Source organism: Arvicola amphibius, chromosome 3 (assembly GCF_903992535.2).
Source record: "Arvicola amphibius chromosome 3, mArvAmp1.2, whole genome shotgun sequence".
NCBI classification, from domain to species: domain Eukaryota; kingdom Metazoa; phylum Chordata; class Mammalia; order Rodentia; family Cricetidae; genus Arvicola; species Arvicola amphibius.
This window is the reverse complement of record NC_052049.1, coordinates 169,634,455-169,656,967: the sequence shown is the minus strand read 5'-3', so window position 1 is coordinate 169,656,967 and position 22,513 is coordinate 169,634,455. Positions and strand designations below refer to the sequence as shown.

General features: G+C 45.7%; 1 protein-coding gene across 1 annotated transcript in view; it reads left to right on the top strand.

Annotated features, from left to right (window-relative positions):
* Positions 1 to 22,159, top strand: part of Bfsp2 (beaded filament structural protein 2) — a 57,247-nt gene extending 35,088 nt beyond the window's left edge. Inside the window, exons 5-7 of the mRNA XM_042054743.1 lie at positions 13,345 to 13,476; positions 20,196 to 20,416; positions 22,108 to 22,159. Of these exons, the coding sequence (XP_041910677.1) occupies positions 13,345 to 13,476; positions 20,196 to 20,416; positions 22,108 to 22,159 (405 nt within the window). The remainder of the gene's footprint in view (positions 1 to 13,344; positions 13,477 to 20,195; positions 20,417 to 22,107) is intronic.
* Positions 22,160 to 22,513: the final 354 nt, after the last annotated feature.

Below are 22,513 nucleotides of genomic sequence, written 5' to 3'. Positions count from 1 at the left end.
CATGGCATCTACCCCAGAGAGGCGAGGCATGGTGATTTATTAACTTCCCTTCCCAGCATTCTGTTCTGTCTATTCCGCCCACCTAAGGGCTGGCCAATCAAATGGGCCAGGCAGTTTCTTTATTAACCAATGAAATCAACTCAAACAGAAGTCTCTCCCACATCAGGTGTTCTTATGGGACTCCTAACAGTGGGAGATAGGGATGTCTCTGACTCTTTTCCCTGAGCTTGGGACCCTTTTCTTCCCTCCTACCGGGTTGCCTCATACAGCCTTGATATGAGAGTTGGTGCCTAGTCTTACTGTAACTTGTTATTCCTGTTCATTTGATATCCCTAGGAGGCCCAATCTTTTTTTTTTTAAGGGAACTGTAGATCTGGAGGAGGGGGAGGTTGGGAGGACTGGAAAGAGTAAAGGGAGGGGAAACTGTGGCCAGGATGTAATGTAAACTCAGAAAAAAAGAAAAAAAGATAGTTATTTACCACTGAGAAGTGTGATAATAGGAGATGTGAAAGATGACAGGTGTGTGCCACCACACCTGGCTGTCTGTCTTTCCTAGCTCTGTTTCCAAAGCTAAACCCCAGAAGCCCAGCCATTTGCAGCTTGACTTCCCCTCTGAGCCCTGCTGGAGTACACACCACATCGAGTGACTGTCTCTTTAAAAAAATGAACTGTGTCATTATCATTACCAGAAATAAATCCTGCCTAGTGTGAAAATTTAAAAAAGAAAAAAGAAAACCCCCAAAGCTAGCAGTTACCATCCCCCCCCATCTGATAGCCATCATCAGCTCACCAGTGATTCAAACATTAATTCCAAACAGACCCATTAGTGTTTTTAATAGAGTGATCTGAAAGCCGCGTCTCACGGAAGACACACAGGATTTGTTTTCATTTGGCCAGTGCTGCCTGGGTCTCTTGCAGAGACTCAGAACTCAGAAAATATTTGCAGAACGAGTGAATTCCTCTGATTGTCAACAGAGATCAGAACTGACAGCCAGAATTCCTGCAATAAATAGCTTTGTCGGCTGTGGCTGTGCCCTCGGGGGCTGACATTTGCCTGCCCTGAGCATCTCATGTCTGCAACTTGGCAGCAGAGCCAACTGGGAATGGCTCAGCACTGTTTCCAAAGGCCTTCGGAAAGGGAGGGAAAACACACATTTAATTACCTTTTGGCCCAAGGAGGCTGAAAATTAATTAACATGATTAATTTATGTCTTAGTTTATGCTTCCCCAGAAGCAGATCTGGAGATAAATATTGGAGTGGTGGTGATTTATTTGGAATTAGTGGGTGACTCAGGGGTGGGAGAAGCAATAAAGGGGAAGCCGAGAAGGGAACCAACAAAGGCTGTCTTTGAGAGCAGCTGAGATTGGAGCAGAAGCTTAGAGGACAGGGAGAAGTGGTGCAGAATGCAGAAGGAAGGAGGCAAGGGGGCTGCAGCTATCTGCCAGCCAAGTGACCTTTCCAGCGCGTCGGGCACGCTCAGGCATAGGTGCAGAGTCGGGCAGCGGGGAGCTGAGAACATGAAACATTGAAGGCCTGAGGGATGAAGAGAGGCGCTTGAGCACCTGATGCAACCATAGGCTCAGCTTTCTGGTATGTGCTCGTTAGTTGCTTTGGGTGTATGTGCGTGTGTGCGTGTGAATGTACGTGCATGCATGTGTGTGTGTATACGTACATCCATGTGTATGTACCTACGTGCATGTGTGTGTGTGTGTGTACAGGGGTATGTATGTGCGTATAGGTGTCTATGTATATACTGGTGTGTATATGTATATGTGTATGCAGGTGTGTGTGTGTGTGTGTGTGTGTGTGTGTGTGTGTGTGTGTGTGTGTGTGAAATCCAGAGGACAAGCTCAACTATCTGAGGAATGCCATCTACCTTGTTGGTTTTGGTTTGCATTGGATTTTGTTTGTTTGCTTGAGTCAGAGTCTCTCATTGGCCTGGAACGCGCTAATTAGACTCCACAAGCCCCTCTCCCTCTGCCTCCCTAGCACTAGGATTACAAGTGTGCACCACCACACCTAGCTTTGTTGGTGTGTTTGTTTTAGATGTGGGTTCTAGGGATCCAAGACCTCACGCTTTCAGGGCAAGCACTTCCCAGCTGTTACCGCAGCCCTCTTTCTGGGTTTGGAGTGGGGACTGGCCCTCTGAAACCAGGAACAAAATCAATCATTCCTCCTTTCGGTGGTCCATACCACACATCTGCCTGCAGCAGTGCAGACATCCCTAGGATAGCCGCCAATACTCGGATCTAGAACAGTAAGTGTTGCAATGAGCAGGGGAGGCTGGTTTTACAGAACAGGGTTAAAGACAGCAGGAACAGAACAGAAAGATCTGTCACTTCAAGGATACTTGACTTGCAAACTAAGGACAGAAAGACAGAACAAGAATGAAACAAGTGGTCGGAAAGGTCGAGTTTGCCTGGGTTAAGTGGGTCTGGATTAGCTCTAACAGAGCTTCATCATCATCCAATTAACGGTAGACTGTTCGGAGATTTGGTAGACATGTGGCTAACCTCGATTTCTCCTAACCAGACAGGTCGCTGAGTTTCACCCCGTGGGTGGGATTTGAGCCCATTTCACTCCCCCACACCGTCCGCCTCACTGAGGCCTTCCAAAGGAACATGTTTGAAAACAGTGGACTGTACATTTTTTTTATCTTTTTGAATTTTAATCTTATTTGTTTACTTCTTATGCATTGAGTCAGGTTCTTGCTACATAGCCCAGTCTGGCCTCCAACTCACAGTCCTTCTACCTGTGCCTCCCAAGTTCCTGGGTCGTAGGTGTATGTCACCACACCAAGCTATATTATTTTTTTTAACACACCAAATGTCTACATCTCTTCCACACCAAGAAATTCTTCAGGTACCAACCACATGGCCCATGATTAGATTTAGTGCTGGCACTCTGTACCTGTAGGTTTTACCAGTTAAGGGTTCGGTTTCACAAGACTGTCCTTAACTTCAGATGACCATCAAGTCTGACCCTCCCGCTCCTGACTGGACAGTACTAGTGGGTTTCCATCATCCCCTCCACAGGTTCCACTAACTGCTAGAACAGCGAGTAGAACCCAAGCAAACCTGTCCCTATTCCCTCCCAATCTCTACAATGGACACAACTCAGGACAGTCAAGTGGGAGACATGCGTGAGGTCAGATGCACGATGGAACTGCAGAGCTGTGTCCCCTCCTGGAGCACTACCCTCCCCCACCCCACACCTCCACTGCCTACCAGCCAGGAAACTATCCAGTCCTTGCTTGGCCTTCTGGGGTTCATGCTGCCTTCATTCTAGACACAATTGATTAAATCGCCATTAGCAATTAAGTCAGCTCTCATTGATTCAGTCCCTCTCTGCGACCTGAATCAGGAGTCAGGATCAAAGCTCTAGCTTCTAATCACAGTGGGGTGGAGGGTGGGATAACCACCAACCCCCACACCCCTTAGGGTCTTACCAAAGAAATCTCTTTAACATAAACTTGGGTGTTGTTGAGGGAGGTTCATTACCAATCATAGAAAAGCACACTTCCTTTTTTTACTTTTTATCTTTTTCACTGTGGAGCTATTTCAGGATCTAGAAACAAAAACCAATCAGAACTGAGAACACGCCTTCATCTCTCATCATCTAGGAAGTTGCCAGGGTTTTAAGAGCTCTGGCTGGGAGCCAGAGATGAAGACCAAAAATATAAAATATGTTTCATTATGTCACAATATCACACAATGGAGATCATTCTCCAACCTGCAGTCAAATGACCTTACAAAGACCACCTCAATGAATGGGGTAAATGACTGCCGTGCCTGTTGTCATTCACCTAGCTCCTAGCCAGGCCAGGAAGCAGAGAGCTAACTCAGAAACAGGACTGTCCATAATTCATGGACACTGTGGTGAGACCCCCCCAACTCCTAGAGGATCCATAACTGGGGACCAAGCATTCAAACACATGAGTTTGTGCAGGGTAGTTTACAGTGAGGTCACAACTCCTGTTGCCCAGATAGACTCAGTGAAAGGATGGGGGAGGATGTGGAAGGGATAGGATGGAGGGGAGGAAAGGAAGAGGAGGAATCTGTTTCCCTAATTTCATGAAAGCTTTTCTATCACAGAATGTGATCATTCCAGGGGTAGCCTTTGACCAACACAAAAACGATGTTCTGGGCAGCACAAATCACACGTTCAAAGGTACTGTGTTTGAGGCCAGAAAGATTGCTCACCAGTTAAGAACACTTACTTCTCAGTTCCTAGCACCCACACGGCAGCTCCCAACTGTCTATTATCTCCAGGCATGTACATGGTGCACACACATGTAGGAAAAATACTCATACATACAATAAAATTTGTCAGTTAAAGAAATACAGTGCTCTTTCAAACCAACAGAACAGCATCTGTGTTAGGCCCTTGGTCTGATAAAATCAGTCCTATCCTGATGCTCTTACTTTTGATGAGCTTTGGGCTAACAAACTTAAAGGCAGAAGAACACCTTCAAAAGCTATTTGTCCTTGTTATATAACACAGCCTAGTGTGGTGGTTTGAAAAAATGGGCCCCAAAGGGAGTGGCTCTATTAAAAGGTGTGGCTTTGCTGAAATGTATGTGGCCTTGAAGTTGTCACTGTGGGGGCAGACTTTGAGGTCTCCTATGCTCAAGATACTTCCCAGTGTATCAGTCTACTTCCTGTTTCCTGCATATCAATATGTAGTAGCTCCTTCTCTAGTGCCATGTCTGCATGCATGCTGCCATAATTCCCACCATGATGATAAAATGGATTAAACCTCTGAAACTATAAGCTACCACCTCAATTAAATGTTTCCCTTTATAAGAGTTGCCATGGTCACAGTGTTTCTCCACAGCAATAGACACCTAAGACACCTAGTTGTGAACTGATTTCAGAGGGCAGAGGCAGTGAAGGCCATCTGAGAACCTTATCCTCCACTCTACTATCATTGAAGCAGAATGAGATTGTCCATCATCTGCCTCCATCCGCCTTCAGCCTGCCTCTTCCTGGGGAGGAGAGGTCATTTCTTCTGTGCCCACAGTCACAGCCTAGCCATGGGCAGGCCTTTGCTCCTCTGCCCTAAGTTGGGTGTGTGCCATTTACTGGCTAGCAAGCTCTGTTTTTCCACCTTCTCCTCCTCCCTGCAGTGGTCCCTTTGAACAAAGCCAGCTGCACATCCCCACTTCCTGAAGTCTCAGTCCTTCCATTTGCTCTCCAGCTCTGAACAGTGTGCAGAAACCAAAGGCTATTCCACTCCCACCACTCCAGAGGTACTAGTAGCCACTGGCTGAGGGAGAACTTGGTCCCTGGGGCTTCAGCCCCTTAAGGAACAGGTCCTTCCCCTGCTGTTCTCAGACAAGAGGGCCACACCTGCCTCAGGGCAGCTTGTGGTCATCCGTGATCGAGAACTTTCTCGAAACTGCCACCACCATGCCTCTCACAGTCAGGATGGCCGGCTGGATACACTATTGAGAATGAGGAGAGGTGGATAGATTGGAACGCTGTGAGGTTTCTGGATGGTAATCATTTCAAAGCTGAGAAATTATAGAGTGGAACAAGAATTTATATTCCTGTCAAAAATACATCTGAGAGTACCCTTTTCCCCACATCCTCACCAAGCCTGTGTTCTTAGTATTTTAGGTAAGAAAATGATTCTTCAGTGTAGTTCTGATTTGCATTTCTCATATTTTAAAGAGGCAGTCATTCTCTCAATATACTGGATTCCATACACATTTGCTTTCCCATATGCTGACAGGTCAGGCCTTTGCCGCTTTCACTTATGTTTTGAACATTTTACTTAGTTTTGCTGTGGCTCTTTTTATATCACAGAAATTAGTTCGATAAGGTGTGTCTGTGTCTGGGTGTTTGTATGTTGGTGATGTAAGATGTGTGTGGTGTGTGCATGCGTGTGTGTGTGATATAAGGTGTGTCTCTGTCTGTGTGTTTGTATGTCAGTGATGTAAGGGGTGTGTGTGTGTGTGTGTGTGTGTGTGTGTGTGTTCCAGGACTAGGTCCTGTGGCATGCTATGTTTGTGGCACTGCTGGGTTAGGGAAGATAATTAGAGTAGCTTTTGAAAGAGAAAACAGAGACTTCCTGTTGAGTAGTTCCCTCCTGCCCTTTGATTCTTTACTGAAGAAGATACAGACATTGCAAAGGCCATGCTCAGGCTCATTCTCGTATGTTTTCAAGCCCTCAAGTGGTCAACAGCCAATAGCTGAATGGCTGACTGCCTTCTCATTGCCCATTCACTCATGCACTCAGAATCCACAGGTAGAGCTCACACCAGGTCTGAGGCTGTGGTTGGTACTGTGCACAGTTCCTGGCTCAGAAGTGATGCACATTAAAAAAAAAGTCAGAGAGAAAAATTGGGGTTCAACCTGAAGATCCCAAAACCAAAACACCTAGCCACTGGCTTTTACCTTGACCTCAGTCTGAAATGACAATCCTGCCTCCAGGAATCTCAAAATGAGACTGTGTCTAAGAGCTGTCTCCTCCTGTTTTATAATCCTCTCTAGAGCTGGAATTGATTAAAGGCATGCACCATCTGGTTTCTATGGCAAACTAGTATGGCTACTGGGATTAAAGGCATGTGTCACACTGCCTGGTCTGTAAGGCTAACCAGTGTGGCTGTTTTGATCTTCAGGCAAGCTTTATTTATTAAAATTCAAATGAAATGTCATTACGTAGAAGGATGCCTTTCCCTGGCTACCTGGTTTGCCTGACCTCAAAGCATCTCATAGATGCTTTTAATTGACTGTTCCCATAAAAGATATAAAGATCCTACTTCTAAAATAGGAGATTTTCAAAGATGAAACAACTCAAATTATCCCTGGGGAATTAAGGCACTGTCACTCATGTTCCACACATAACCATCTCCTAGGAGACAAACAAACAGGTCCCTTAAGAGTAGGATGATGGTAATAAACAAAGACAAAAATACTATAGTTTAGGCTTCTCTGATAATTAAGAAAAAGCTTATTTTTTCTCCCTAGAAACTCATTGGTGAGTTTCTTCTATTGCTTTTAGCAATACAGTTTGTTTAATTACATCCAAGATAAGAGGTGGGGCAGCAAGTCCATGAGGCCATTACCTCAGATTATTTTTTCCACAGTGTCCACATGGTATGGGAATTGGTCCTCCACCTCAGAGAAAAACTTCAGAAGCCAGGCAGCTCTATGTACTCTCTGGGAGCAAGGCGACCCTGCCTCACCAGGGCAGCATTCTGCTCATGCTGGTTTCACTAAGAGTCGCACTTCTTTTTAATATACCCGTGAGGAAGCCCTGTGTCATGGGGACAGGCTAAATAGCATTCTGCCTTATTTATTTATGCCAAATAAATCTTGCATTGGGCAGCAGGAAAGGAGGAGGGGGCCAGGTCAGGAATGTATGGGCCTGTCTAAAATTCTCCACAACTAAATCATTCATGGTACCATGTGACTAAAGTGGTTTCAAAGGCTTATAGTCATGGTAGCTGGTCTTCCTAATGGAGAAAAGATCTGGTCTAGTCACAGGAGGTCTTCTTCTTCCTCAAGTCCCCAACATGTGCTGGGCCCACATTGCTGGGTTTTGCAAAGGTTGTTGAGTATACCATGGGTGTGAAGAGCCATCAAGAAACCCAGAAGGGACAGGGAGTGATCATGGCACACCCAGTTCCTACAGTCTAGTGAGACTTGATGGGTGCGAAGCTGGAGTAGACAGGCCACCATTCCACATGGTAGGAGGAGACTTGCCAGGAAAGCATCAGAACAGATAGTTTCCAGAAGATTACCAGGTGACAGAGACCACTCCAAACCTTTGACAGATAAGCTTTCAATCCATCAGATAGGAGTTCTGATTTTCACCCCTTAACAAATAAACTAAGGCTCAAAATGGATAGATACTACCTAAGACCTTGCCTGTATTGAGTAGGAGAGCCACAGTCTGACTGCAGGATCCACGATGTTGTTTCTTTTCTGCTTTTGTTTTGAGACAGAGTCTCCTGTTGACCAGGCTGGTCTTGGACAGACTATGACAAGGAGGATGACATTGAACTCCTGTTCTTCCTACTCCTCTTGCCTCTGTCCCCCAGTGCTGGGATTACAGATGTGTGGCACTACACCCGGGTCAGGATTAACACTCGACTGCTAGGCTCAGATGGACAGGCAGATCACAAAGATGGGAGAATGATTCAGTGTTTCAAGAATGAGCAAGGGACGACAGGCAGTAGTGGCACACTCCTTTAATCCCAGCACTCAGCAGAGGCAGAGGCAGACAGATCTGTAGATGAAGTTTTCCTGTCCAGCAGCCACTTCCAAATTACAACAAAAAGACTTATATTAATAATAAATGCTTGGCCAATAGCTCAGGCTTATTACTAACTAGCTCTTACATTTTAAGTTAACCTATATTCCTTATTTACTTTCTGCCATGTGGTGGTACCTTTATTAGCATGGCACATTCATCTTCTTCTCCCTCTGCATCTGACTGGTGACTCCTGACTCCACTCTTCCTCATCCCATTCTCAATCCCATCATTCTCACCTAACTTTATCCTGTTCAGCTATTGGCCAGTCATCTTATTAAGCCAATCACAGCAACGTATATTCACATAGTGTACAGAAGAATTATTCCACAGCATGGGACTCTGTGGGTTTGAGGTCAGCCTGGTCTACAGAGTGTGTTCCTAGACAGTCTGGGCTATCACACAGAGAAACCCTGTCTTAAAAAAAAAAAAAAGAATGAGCAAGGAACATCTTATAGGCTGTGAAATGGGGAGTCTATGTTGAGGTTAAATACCCTGGGCATAATGTAAATATCTGTGTTTTCTGATGGTCTTAGGAAACCCCTAATGAAAGGGTTGTTCACCACCCCCCAGAAGGTCATGACTCATAGATTAAGAACTATTGTTCTAAAGCAAGGTGCTCTGCCCTCCTCTTCTAGATCAGGAGCCCTTGTGACCCCAGGTGTCATTGCTTCCCTTTCTTCATGACAACACAACCAAGTCTTGTTCTTGTGAAATCTGAAAAGCACACCTGTGCTTTCACTAGGCTGTTGTTCTCTTCTAGTTCAAAGCAGAGAGCTCCATGGCTCTCTCTGACCCACAACAACTGCTTGGAGAAAGTCAGACATACACTGAACCCCTGAGAGTTAGTTCAGCCTGGATGTATGAGCTATCAGAACACCTGCTATTTCTGAGATCAGAGAACATCACTGCCCACTTGCTACTCTCTCCCTCCTGCCAAAAGCCCACTCTGTCCTCACCCCTTTGAGGTCCTAGCCAATGCTGCTTGGCAGACCGCCAATGGTCAGTGATCAGAAAAATGGTCCGGTTTAGAGACATTTTCCCCATTCTTCTATTTGTTGCCCAATAGTTAAACTCCTAAGTACTTGATTGTGATTACAAGGTGTGGGTGTGGGTACAAGTGTAGGCGCATGTGGGGAGGCCAGAGGTCGATGCTGGTATCTTCTTCAGTTGCTCTCTGTCATATCTTCGAGATAGGATTTCTCACTGGTTGACTGGGCTCTGTGATCAGTAAGCTCCAGGGGTCCTCTCTCTGCATTTCCCACCCAGCCTGGGGTTATAGTGCCCAGTATTTTACATGGATATTGAGGATCTGAATACCATGCTTATGTAACAACCAGTTTGTTGACTGAGCTATCTGCCTAGCCATGATTGTGTGTGTGCATGTGCGTGTGCGTGTGCGTGTGTGTGTGTATGTGTGTGTTGAGACAGGATCTCACTATGTAGCCCTGACTGGCCTGGAACTCATTGTGTAGAGCAGGCTGGCCTCAAACTCACTGTCTCTTGTCTCACAAGTGCTGGGACTGGAGGGATATGCCACCATCCCCAGCTATATTTTGTAAAAACATTTTTATTTTACTTTATATGTATGGGTGTTTTAACTGCGTGCATGTATATGTACTGTTTTGCCCTCGGAGGTCAGAAGAGGGCATTATTAGCCCCTGTGAGGGTACTTGAAGCCAAATCTGGGTCCTCTGCAAGAGCAATAAATGCTCTTAATCACTGAGCCATCTCTTAAGTCCCACAATTAAAATTTTTGAGTGTGAAAATCTTCATCATATTTCAAAATGTCAGCATGCTCCACTGACCCAGAAAAGGAGCCAAGAGGTTCATATACCCTAAACCAATACACTGAATCCTACCTCCTCGGGGTCTGGGATCACAAGACTACTGTTGAGTATGTATGGAGAACCTTCAGGCGTGGGGTGAAATGGAAACAGAATGATTACAGTTGCCAGAAAGCAGAATCCTAAGAAGCCATCAGAGAAGAATGTGTGATATTTTTAGGAGTTGAAGCGATTAGCTGTGGGCATCTCAAGTGCTAATGATTTGAAGATCAGGGTTACAACAGTAAATGATGCTGGAGTACAATGATGACGTGAAATTCTTTTTCTTCTTCTTCCAACTTTCGCCCAGAAGAAAGCCTCTGGCTGGTGCTGGCGGATCTTTCTAACCTCTGGAATACTTGATAATCTTACCTTTCAGCAGAAAGCCAGGCTGTGGAACTCAGCCGCCAGGCAGGCACCGAGTAATAGAACTGACTAATCTTGCTTTGTTCCCATTTTCCTGGTTCAGTCATCTTCTGTGTAAGGTGAGCTGAGGATGTCTTTAGCCACCTAGCGCTCTGATCCCAGGGACCAGGCATCCCTGAGAGAGAGAGCAATGCAGACTCCCAAGCTCCATTCAGGGCCTCCTGCACCACAGCCTCCATTTTCAGACCCCCAAGTGATCCTGAAGTCCATTAATGTATCAAGATGAGGTGATCCAAGAAAATCTGGGGGAGGCCATCTCCAGTATCAAAGGTCTTAAGTCAACGGGCTGGCGGAGACAGCTGCATTGACAGGGCTGAGAGCTTGCCATAAGCGCACAGCTGCCTCTGACTCTCAGGGACCATAGGATCATGAGCAAAGCGCTCAGGCTCTGAGCCCCCGTTTCCTGTGTTGGCTGAGGATAATAATGGCATGTGATTTCACAAGGTTGTAGAGAATCAATGAGACAATGAACTTAGAGTTATCCATGGCGTAGAACAAGAGCCTAAGGCATATTAATTACTCATGGTATTAACTACTCATAGTAATAGCAGCAGCTGTTGTTGTAGTCAACATATAGTGGATTTCACAAACTCATTTGTTGATAGTTGTTACTTTTTTGTGATAGTAAGGGTCAAACCCAAGACTTTGCACATTCTAGGCTAAGTACCTTCCCTTTGAGCTACAGCCCCAGTTATTTATAAGAACTATGGGGATGGCTCAGCAGGTGGTACTTCCGCCAAACTTGACCCCTCCAAGTTCAATCCCCAGAGCTCACATGGTGTAGGGTAAGAACTGTCTCCCAAAGATTAGTGCTCCGGCTACTGATGGAAGCATTGTGATGGGGACTCCTTAGGCAGACGGTTAGCTCAAAAGGTTCTGTGTGTGCTTCCATCAATATTCATATGCAGCGGCTACAAGTGGTACTTTAAGGAAGCTAGGAACCTGGCAGAGAAGACAGAGGCTTCCTGGACATCTCTGCCTACAGCATTGGCTCAGAAACAATACATCAGAAGGCACAACAAGAGACAGAGAGAGAGAGAGAGAGAGAGAGAGAGAGAGAGAGAGAGAGAGAGAGAGAATGACTTCATTTTATCATCCACCAGCAGAGGACCTGTTCCCCTGAATGCACTGGGATGAATCAGAACCCACCCATCTCATTCTGGAAAAATGATTCAGAACACAGACCTCCCCCTTGTATTCACAATCGCAGCTGCACTGGTTAGTACAATGAAAGGGAGCTGGGCCAGAGTAATGGCCCAGGAGGTAAAAGCACTTGCCACCAAGCCTGATGGCCTGAGTTCAATCCCTGGAACCCACGTGTGGGAGAAAAACTGGCTCCTGTAGAGTACCCTCTGACCACCACATGAGCCATGTCACGTGCACACACTCACATGAACCATGGCAGGTGCGCACACACAAACATGCCCCACAATACAAGTACGTAAAGCAATTTTTAAAAATTTTAAAGGCTAGAAGGACTATCAGTTACATAGATCCAGAGAGAAAACCTGCAGCAGCAGAGATGGCTCAGCAGTTAAGAGCACTTGTTCCTCTTGCAGAAGTCCCAGGGACCTGTCCCACAACCACACGATGGTTCACTGCCATAGGTAACTCCATTTTTAGGGGATTCAACACTGTCTTCTGACTCCATGGTCATCAAGCATGTACACGGTACTCATATACATATGTAGGCAAAGCATACATAAAAATAAAATGAATAAACTTAACCCCTTGTGTGAGGACAGTGTGGGGACCTGGAACTGTCTCCAGGTGCTGAGAGAGTTACAAATCTCCGAAGGATAATTTGTGAGTATCCTTTAAAGTTCCAGGAAGGCATGTTGATACATGCATGTAATCTTACCACTTGGAGGTTGAGGCAGGAGGCTTGAGAGTTTGAGGGCACATAACAAGGTACATACACAGTTTATCTGAAGGATGTATACCTCAGAGGTGCCCTCTTGGATGGAAAATGAGGCATCTAAGGTCAGGTTTTGAAACAGGGAAAATCTGGACACAGTTGAAGCGTCCGCCAACAGGGGACTTCTAAAGAAATCACAGCACCTCCAAACAAGGCAATGCTATGTAGCTGCTCGAAGACTATAATCCCCTTATGACATGCTGACAGAGACTCATTTCTAACATATAGTAAGTACTGTAGCAAACAAGAGAAGGCAATGATTAATATTTATTTATAATCTACATATGGATGTACTACATATGGATGTTGTGGTCAGTGATGGATTAAATATGCAACCTTGGGCCTGTGAGATTATATCACCTAGTGGTAGCATAGCCACCTTCGCTTATGCAAGCTTATTTCTGCAATGTTCACATAACAGCAAAACACTTTTATAGATCTCAGACACTCTCCGTGCCATTAATCAGTGCCTGAAATACTTCTGAAAGGCGGTATAAGGAAACTGGAAACAGGGAAACTATCATTAGAACATGGGGAGGAAAGGAAGTCTCCTACTGCTGCTAGGATGCTAGGAGAGAGAGAGAGAGAGAGAGAGAGAGAGAGAGAGAGAGAGAGAGAGAGAGAGAGAGAGAGAGAGATCAGAGCTGAACCCAGGGTTATATGCATGCTAAGCGAGTACTTTACCACTGAGCTAGGGCTTTGCCAAGTCTTTAGTAAATCTTTTAAATATTATTCTAGCTGTAGCCTTCAAAGGTTGAAAACAAGCTTTTATATATGAATTGGTTAGCAGGTTTATAAAAAGGTGAATTTTTTTAGTCTGGCAGAGAGTCCGTTTAGAAGGGGCTGAGGAGGAAAGGTGGCTTCAGGTTTCTAACTCATCCCCACTCACTATGAGTCCTTACTCTCCACAGCAACAGACAGAACTGGTCCAAGCAACCCAGACCCAAGAGGAAAAGCTGGCCGCTGCCCTCAGCATAGAGCTCCATGACACTTCGTGCCAAGTGCAGAGACTCCAGGCTGAGATGGAATCTTTACGGGCTCTGGTGAGTGTGCCTAAAAAAGGCCTTGGCAGTTTTGATGTTTAACTCTTCAACTGTCAGTTTGAAGTCTGACGGTTCACAGTTTGCAAAAGGGCTTCCTTCTCACAGGATGTGGTTTTGGCGCCTGAAGCGTCTTCTGACCTCTGAGGTTCATCAGATCTTGCCTCATACCTAACTAGTGGCGTGAGCACAGCAGGGACTGTAGAAATATCCCTTACCTGCTGCTGCTGGGAATGTTGGCCACTAACATTTGCTGCTGCCCCATCTCAGCTGCCCCACTTCTTCAGAGAATTGCTCTCAGCCAAACAGAAGACGCCTGATCCAAGAAGTCAGGCCATGCCCCTGCCCCCATACAGTGCCAGACTGATGGTTTTGAAAGCCCAGCTTACTAGCTTCAAAGTGGAAACAGCTGTGCAGAGAGCTCTCCATAGGATCAGGCAGTAACCAGTTTTCAGAGAGGTCACTCCCTTGCTTAGCATCTTTCCTGCCCTGTCTCTTTTGTCTCCATCGTTCCCTTTTCCTGAGGGTAACCCTGAAATAGTTTATAAGCTCCAGGACCCTTGCCTCAACCTCAAACACCTAGTAAGCTCAGACTCACTGTGGTTTGCAAGCAGGTGTCTTGTAACTACTAATTATTAGTGATTAAAATAATTACAGTCAGCCCTCTGTATCCGTGGCTTCACCATTTGTGGATTCAATCAACCTTGGGCTGAAAACATCCAGGAAAAACTTTGCACCTGTTTTGCATTTGTGCACCCTTTATTTCTTATCAATGTTCCTGAAGCAACAGCCTGGCCATCTACGTAACTGCACATTGTATAACATTTAAGTCATCTAGCGATGCTTCACTGAGATTTAAGGAAATATGCAGGAGGATTGTGTGGGTTATATGCACATATGATGTCATTTTCTGTAAGAATTATAGTCATATAGTTTGCATCTGTAGATTTAGGTATCCACAGGCATTCTGGACCCAATGCGACACAGCTCCTAAGATGACTGAATTAAGTTCCACCTTCTGGTCTGGGTGGGACTGAAGCACTATTAGGACATCATGACGTCTCTTTCTCCGTTCTAACTCCAAAACATTGTTGGAGTGAGTGTGTGTGTATGTGTGTGTTAGCATGCTTTTATATCTAGATCACTCACAAGAACTCACCGTGTTCCAGGAGTTATAGCAAGAGCTTTGGGGAATAAGACTAATTAGATATGGCCTCTACCACCAGGGAATCACTGACTTCTGTAGAGGAATTAATGTCACCTGAAGAATCACAAGGCTCAGCATGTGAAGGAGTGGCAGGTGGGGACACGAGGCCCACTGTGGGAGTCAGTATATTTACTTTTTGGTGGGTACAGTGAAGGGCACAGCTGGGCAGGGTATAGAAGAACCCCACCCACCAAGAAGTCTACATCTGCCTCCACTCTTCTCTGAGACGTGGCAGACCTGTGAAATCAGGGAGTGTTTCTTAGATCGTGGTCTTGAACCCCAGGCTCCTCTCTTCACTGGTCACATGAGCCTCTAAACTTCTATTTTCTCATTTGTCTAGTAAGGGTCTAATTTAGTTGTCCTATCTACATGCGTCTCAGTGACTTAAAACAACAGAATCATATGCTTCATCATCCTGTGATTCAGGCAGAGGTCAGCAGAGACAGCTCTTCCCTATCCCTCACAATGTCTGCTGGGGTTGGGATACCCACAAGTGACTTCTTCAGCTCACACAGTAGATGCCTCAACTGTGGCTCTGTGTCCTGCTTCAAAACCTCTCCACATAGCTAACTTGGGTTTCCCAGTATTGCGGTGGTGTTATTACTGCAGTCAGACTTCTGATGAAGACCCTGCTTCCCTTAAAGAGTGAGCACACATCTACCAGCCCCCTGACCTCTTAGCTTTAGAGTTCCTGAACATCTGGGATATCTTACTCTATTGTTCAAAGCAATCACAAGAGCAGCAAGATCCAGCGAGCCCCGACTCTTAGCAAGGTCACATTGAGAAGGACCATGTAGGGTGATGCTAATTGTTGCAGCTGCCTTTGGAAATGTGATCTCTCTGAAGATCAGAATAGAACTGACCTCAGAAAGTCACCGGGATGACTAGTTAGATAATGTATGACAAGCCTTTTATACCATGCCTGACACAGGCAAGCAATCAACAAACGGCCTTCTATTATAATCTATCGAGCAAAACTATAACCACTGGCTCAGGAACCCCAAGTAGACATCAGCAGCTACCCGGTCACCTCACTTCAACCCCATGCTCCTAACTGTTGTGACAAATGGAAAAAAACCTCAGACGCCAACCAGAAGACTTCAGAGTACTGGCATTTCACCTCTGCCCATGATTCAAGGTGGGCTATCTCTGTCCCCTATGGGTTCCAATGGACAAACGTTCCCATTACTGTGCCTTACAGCCAAGATGAGGAGCGCAGACTGAGGACGGGTGGAGGGCAGGTGTAGGGGGGAGTTCATCCAGCTAGCCTGAGTCAGAACATTCTGTAAATACACAGCACCCATCGCTCCTGTAAGCCAGGCAGCTTGGCTGACCAGACTTTCAGCTTCCTTTGCCACTAGGTTACTGTTTATATTGGAAGCCAGGCACCATTAAGGCCAACTGAACTCTGTATTTAGTGGAATTCAAGCCTAGAATTTGCCCCCAAAAGTTATCATCTTGCTTTCTTGGGGAGGGGGGGGAATTTGCAATTCAAGAAAGTCCCTTCCAGTCTTCCGAGACCCAGAGGAACCAAGAGCCTCTGTGGTCTCAGAGTGTGACTGGTGTTGTCCATGTCCCTAGGGCTAAAGAAGCTGCAACAGGAGACCTGTCAGGTCGTAGCCACTCAAGGTCAAATACCTCTGAAGAAGCAAGCATCTCCTTCTAGAATGTCAGGAGCTTTTTCATGTGTAGTGGCACGCGCCTTTAAACTCAGTCCTTGGGAGGTAGAAGAGGATAGATCTCTGTGACTTTGAGGTCAGCCTGGTCTACACAGTGAGTTCCAGGACAGTCAAGGCTACATAGTGAGAGCCTGTGTGGGGTAGGGGTTGGGGTAAAGAACAAATGTCCGAAGCTTAGGTGAAGATGCTAGACATGGATTCTAAGGGTGGGATAGAAGGGCCACAGGACCTCTGATAAGGAGTCTCATGACTGTACCCCTGGGACAATATCCTAAGTCATCAAGAAATACCCTCAAGCCACATGGGGAGCTCACTTAGAACATGGGGCAGAAACCATAGACAGCCCAAGCATGTTCCTGTGAAGTGCTTCTCTAAATCACAGATGTTACAGATACAGTGTCAACAACAACTCGCAAAGAGAACACAGATTGCTGGGGGGTGGTGGCACATGCCATTAACCGCAGCACTCTCAGGAGGCAGAGACAGGTGGATCTCTGTGAGTTCGAGGCCAGCCTGGTCTACAAGAGCTAGTTCCAGGATAGGTTCCAAAGCTAAGAGAAACCCTATCTTTAAAAAAGGCACAGGTTTAAAGGTATGTTCTAAACAAAACCCTAATTCCTATATAAAACAAAAAAGAGAAAACCCAAGGAGGTAGGAACGAATGATTCTCAAAATCTAGACCATTCCTGCATGCTCATCACTGTGAAGAGGTCTTAGATCCCACCAGTCAAACAGCAACTGAGGCCAAAGGCTGGTCTACTCTTATTCACAGTGATCTCACCCTGCTTCCTAAAAGGCACTAGGGCCGGCATTTGACTCAAGGTTCACACGTCCTGAGGAGTGAAGAAGATCCAGGGGCCGGGGAAATAGTTTCTTCAGTCAGTGTTTGCCCTGAATTCCATCTCCAGAACTTGCATATTTAAAGCGAGGTAGAGAAAAAAGAGAGAAAAAGAGAAAGAGAGAGAGACAAAGAGAGAGAGAAGAAGAGAGGGAGGGAGAGAGGACGGGAGGGAGGGAGGGAGGGAGGGAGGGAGGGAGGGAGGGAGGGAGGGAGGGAGGGAGGGAGGGAGGGAGGGAGGGAAGAAAGCTGGACTTGGTGGCATGCCCTCCAAATCTCAGCACTGGAGAGCTCCAGGCCAGAGAGACCCTGCCTCTAAAAGAAATGTGAACAATGCCTGAGGAATAATGTCTGAAGCTGTCATCTGATTTCCACACACACATATACGTGTGTGCACCCACACAGACATGTGTACCCACACACACATAAACACACACTTTAGCTAGTATGATGAGCTTTGCTTGATAGCACCACAACCCAGAATCTTCCATTTTCAGCTACAGTAGTCAGAAGTCTATTTTCTAAAACATTCCCTCAAGGGGTACAGAAAGTTCATTCATCAAGATTTGATTGAATCCAACTTAGAAAAAAATATTTGTTTTTATGTGTTACATAGCCAGTCATGGTAGCACATGCTCTTAATCCTAGCACTTAGGAGGCAAAGGCAGGCAGATCCCCATGTGTTCAAGGTCAGCCTGGTCTATATAGTGAGTTCCAGCACAGTCAAAGCTCTATGATGAGACCCTGTCTTTAAAAAGAAGGCAGGTACTGAGCTGCAGAAATGGCTTAGCAATTAAAAGTGTTGCTGCTTTTGCAACAGACTCGAGTTCAGTTACTGAAACTCATGTCAGGTGACTTACAACCAACCATCTGTCACTCCAGCTCCAGGGGTCATATGGCCTCCACAGGCACCTACGCTCATATGTGCACAGCCTCATGCAGACACGCATGAATTCATAAATTAAAAATAATAAAATTTTGTCTGGAGAGATGGCTTAGTGGTTAAGAGGACTTACTTCTCTTGCAGAGGACCCAGGGTTTGTTTCCAACACCCACAGGGAAGTTCACAACTCTCTATAACTCCAGTTCCAAGGGACCCAGTGCCTCTTCTGTCCTCTGTGGGCTCCTACACACATGTGATGGTTACACTTAGGCATGCATATACACATAAAATAAAAAATAAAAAATACTGAAATAAAATCTCTTCAAAGCCAGGTACTATTACACATAGGCACACTTTTATGTTTAGTTCTTTTACTGGTTGCTTTCAGGACACAATACACAGGAAGATGAGAAGAAAGAGGTTTGCAGCCTATCTCAGTGGCTCTCAACCTTCCTAACACTGTGCCCCATTAATGCAGTTCTTTACAGCAATCTACAACTATAAGATGACTTTCGTTGCTACTTCATAACTGTAATTTTGCTACTGTTATGAGTCATAATGTAAATGTCTTATGTGCAGGATATCTGATATGCAACCCCCAAGGGGTCTCGCCCCCTTGGTTGAGAACCACTGGTAACTGGTGGGAAAGGACAGTAGAGCAATAAATGTAACTATGTGGCAGGTGCCTTCTCCCAGGCAACAGTGTATCTGGGCCTGCAGAGGCCCTTTCCTGGCACTGAAGGTGCCGAGACCGGTTTCCCTCTAAGCCTTACTATCTTGTAGGACAGGCATCTCCCTGCAGTGAGTTCAAAGGCATGCATGTGTTTGGGGAGTCATGGAAACTTGGGGCGCTCCTAACCATATTGTTTGTAGTAAGGACTGAGGAGCAGCGAGGAAGGCTTGCTAGAAAAGAGACTTGAACTTGGGGATGAACAGGAATAAAGCAAATAAGAATGCCCCAGGCCTAAAAACCACTTTGAGGCTGTGCATAGTTGTGTACATCTTTAATCCCCCCACACTGAGCAGGTGGACGGATCTCTGTGAGTTCGAGGCCAGCCTGGCCTACATAGTAAGTTCCAGGACAGCCAGAGTTATACAGTGAGACCCTGTTTTAAAAAGAAAGGAAGGAAGGAAAGGAGGAAAAAAGGAAAGAAAAGAAGGGAAAAGAGAAGAGAAACAATATGAACCCAATAAGCTTCCATGACCAGAAATGTTGACACTGGTGTAGAGTAGGAGGTAAATGAGAAGACACAGAGCCAACCATGGGAACCACAGGAGTCCTTAGGAGCCACTGTTGTGAGGTTTAAGTGGAGGAGATAGAAGCCTAGATGTATACTTTAGCCAAGACACCTTAGGAGCTGGGTGGGAGATTTAGGAAGGGTAGAAACTAAAAGCAGGGTGACGAGTGAAGAGGCCTCTGAGCTGACCTCAGGGATAAATGTCCAGTCCTAGGCCACGGTGTTGGGAGAAGAACGGTGACAGTGACTGTAAAAACCTCAGAGGAGGTCTAAGAGGCAGGACTCTGATAAAAGGGACATCCAGGACACATCTCCCCCCTCCCCAGTTTCTTCAGCTGATACACTGAAGAGGAGAGGCCAGTGGTTCCAAAAAAAAGCCAGTGGCTCTGTTTTGGGGGTCTTTACGTATTTCTAATAAGAAGTTCAAGAGCAGGCCCACAACTGAGAAGACAGCTGAGCTGGAGGTTCCGGTGTAGGCGTCATGATCAGAAAGAACTGCCGGCATCCTGAGTGAGGAGGTCATCAGCTTGTCAGACCCCGGGACCCCTGCTCGAGGATCTCTACCTCCTGATGGGGCAGTGGGGATCCACCAAGGCACAGAGGGACAGGGTCTAGCAAAGATGCATTACTAAACACCACAGAAAAGTGCTGAGAGGTAAGGGTCAGACACATCCGTTTCAGCTCCCTCCTGCCCATCACAAAAAATCAATGAAGCCGAGCTTCACTTTCTTATTCTTCCCTAGAGCCAGTAAGACTGATCTCTATTCCTCTCCAGAGTTGACAGCATCCTTGCCCCCAGAGACAGTGGGCTGAGCAAGTCCATCACACGTTCCCTGGCTGGAGGGCCCAGCCCAATAACCCCTATTCTCTTTTGTAGAAACGAGGCCTGGAAAACACATTATATGATGCTAAGCATTGGCATGACATGGAACTGCAGAATCTGGGTGCTGTGGTGGGCAGGCTGGAGGCAGAGTTGGCAGAGATCCGCTCAGAGACGGAGCAGCAGCAGCAGGAACGGGCATACCTGCTGGCGTGCAAGAGCCAGCTGCAGGAGGATGTGGCATCCTACAATGCCCTGCTGGACAGAGAGGAAAGCAGGTATGCCTCAGTTCTGCCTTAGCTGCAGGAAGAATGCATGTGGAGGATGGGGTGGGACTGGGTGGTCCAGAGCTGGATTGAAAGGCACAAAGTCATGTGTTCAATCCCCAGCACTGCATGACCCCACATCTCATATTTCATTCAAGACTGGAAGGAGGGAAGAGGGAGTGACCAAAAGCCTTTTTCTTGAGTGACTCAATTTTTTTAAAAAATTAGATTTTTATTTATATTTATTTTATGTGTATGGATGTCCGGCCTGCAAGCAAGTCTATGTAACATCTGTGTGCAGTGCCCATGGAGATCAGCAAAGGGGACTGGAGTTAGACGGTTGTGAACTCCCACGTGGATGCTGGGGATTGAACCCAGGTCCTCTAGAAGAGCAGCCAGAGCTCTTCACTCCCAAATTCTCTCTCTAGCCCAACTCTCAATCATTTTGAGGTTTCTTGTTGACTTTCTTTTATCTGACTGGCCATGTATGCCTACAGGAGATGCTGAGAAAAATGCTTTTTAATTTGGACTCTACAGAGAAGGCAAGCAAGGTGTTGGGAACACAACAAGAGCCATTGAGGTCCACCCCCCCCCCCCAAGACCCTCTACAGGGTACAGATTGGATGCTACAGGATGCAAAATGAACTTTTTTCTTAGGGTAACTGAAGGCTAATGAACTCTCTCTCTCTCTCTCTCTCTCTCTCTCTCTCTCTCTCATTAGGTGCTTTTCTGAATCAGTCTCTTTATTGTTCTGCTTCTATTTTCTATTCTAATTCTCCCGCCCTTCTAATTTCTCCTTTAGCCTCCAAACTTTCTTTCTTCCAGGGGGATTGGAACAATAACAAAAAATCACAAGAATTACCTCTCATTGGTCAAAAGCAGATTCCTAGGGTAAACAAATAAGGAGTTGAGCCATTTACCATGGCAACACAGGGGTTTCAAGGTTTCAGGAGTAAGACAGTGACCAGATTGAGTGGGGGGTAGAGGCACAGTGCTCAGTGACATACTTTGAGACAGAGGTCCATTGTCACTAGGCTTGGCAAGCGAAGAACTTGCATGCTTTTCTTAGGGTGCTTAGGGTAAGACACCTGTAACTCTGATCTTGTGCATAGTTATGTATAAAGTTTTAAACTTATGATCTATTTACAGAAAACCTTTAGTCTAGTTTGAATTTTCACTGAGGTGAAAGTGAGCTAATTGTGTGCAGTTAGTCTGAGCAAAAGGCACAAAGCAGGCTTTTAAGTGTCTACAGTCCTCGTGGGACAAATAGATCTAGTTCTGAAGCATGTCCTAGCATATATTCTATATATCAAAATTATATAACTAAATGAAAAGTCATCTTCCTGACCACCCACAGATATGTGTGACCATAAGACTGAGATGTGAACATGCGATTACTGATACACATTACATGAGATTACACACTACAGTGTGGGTATTGGGGAGACACCAAGTTGGTTTAGCAAAAGTAAGCCACAGTTTTCAGAATTGGTCCTGTAAGCCTTGTGTGGACAGGATTAATCTCCATCAGAGAGTCACTTCTCTGGTGGGTTGACAGCTGAATTATCAATTGCCATATGCTATATATTTCAACGACCTCTGACAGGAATGACAATGGAGTTGGCCAGTCATGTCTGCCAAAATCATGCACACATATACATATGAACTTGTGAGCATATATGCAAGTCTTCTCTAATCAACAGGCACATTGATCAATCTGCACATCAGAGACTTATCATTAGCCTCAGAGCTTAGCATCATTGTAGATTCTTTCCAGAAATCCAAATATTTATTTTTCTTCATTTTCTCTATCTTCATAACTCCCTCCAAGGTCTCCTCTATGGCACATTGAATTAAGAATTGGACAGTATGGGCTCGAGAGAAGCCTCAGCAATTAAGACCACTGGATGCTCTTCCAGAGGACTTGGATTCAATTCCCAGCATCCACAAGGTGGTTCACAACATCTATTAACTCCAGGCCCAATAGATATGGCACTCTCTTCTGGCCTTCATGGGCACTAGGCATGCATATGATGCACAGACATATATGTGCACATAAACTACCCATGCACACTAGATAGATAGATAGATAGATAGATAGATAGATAG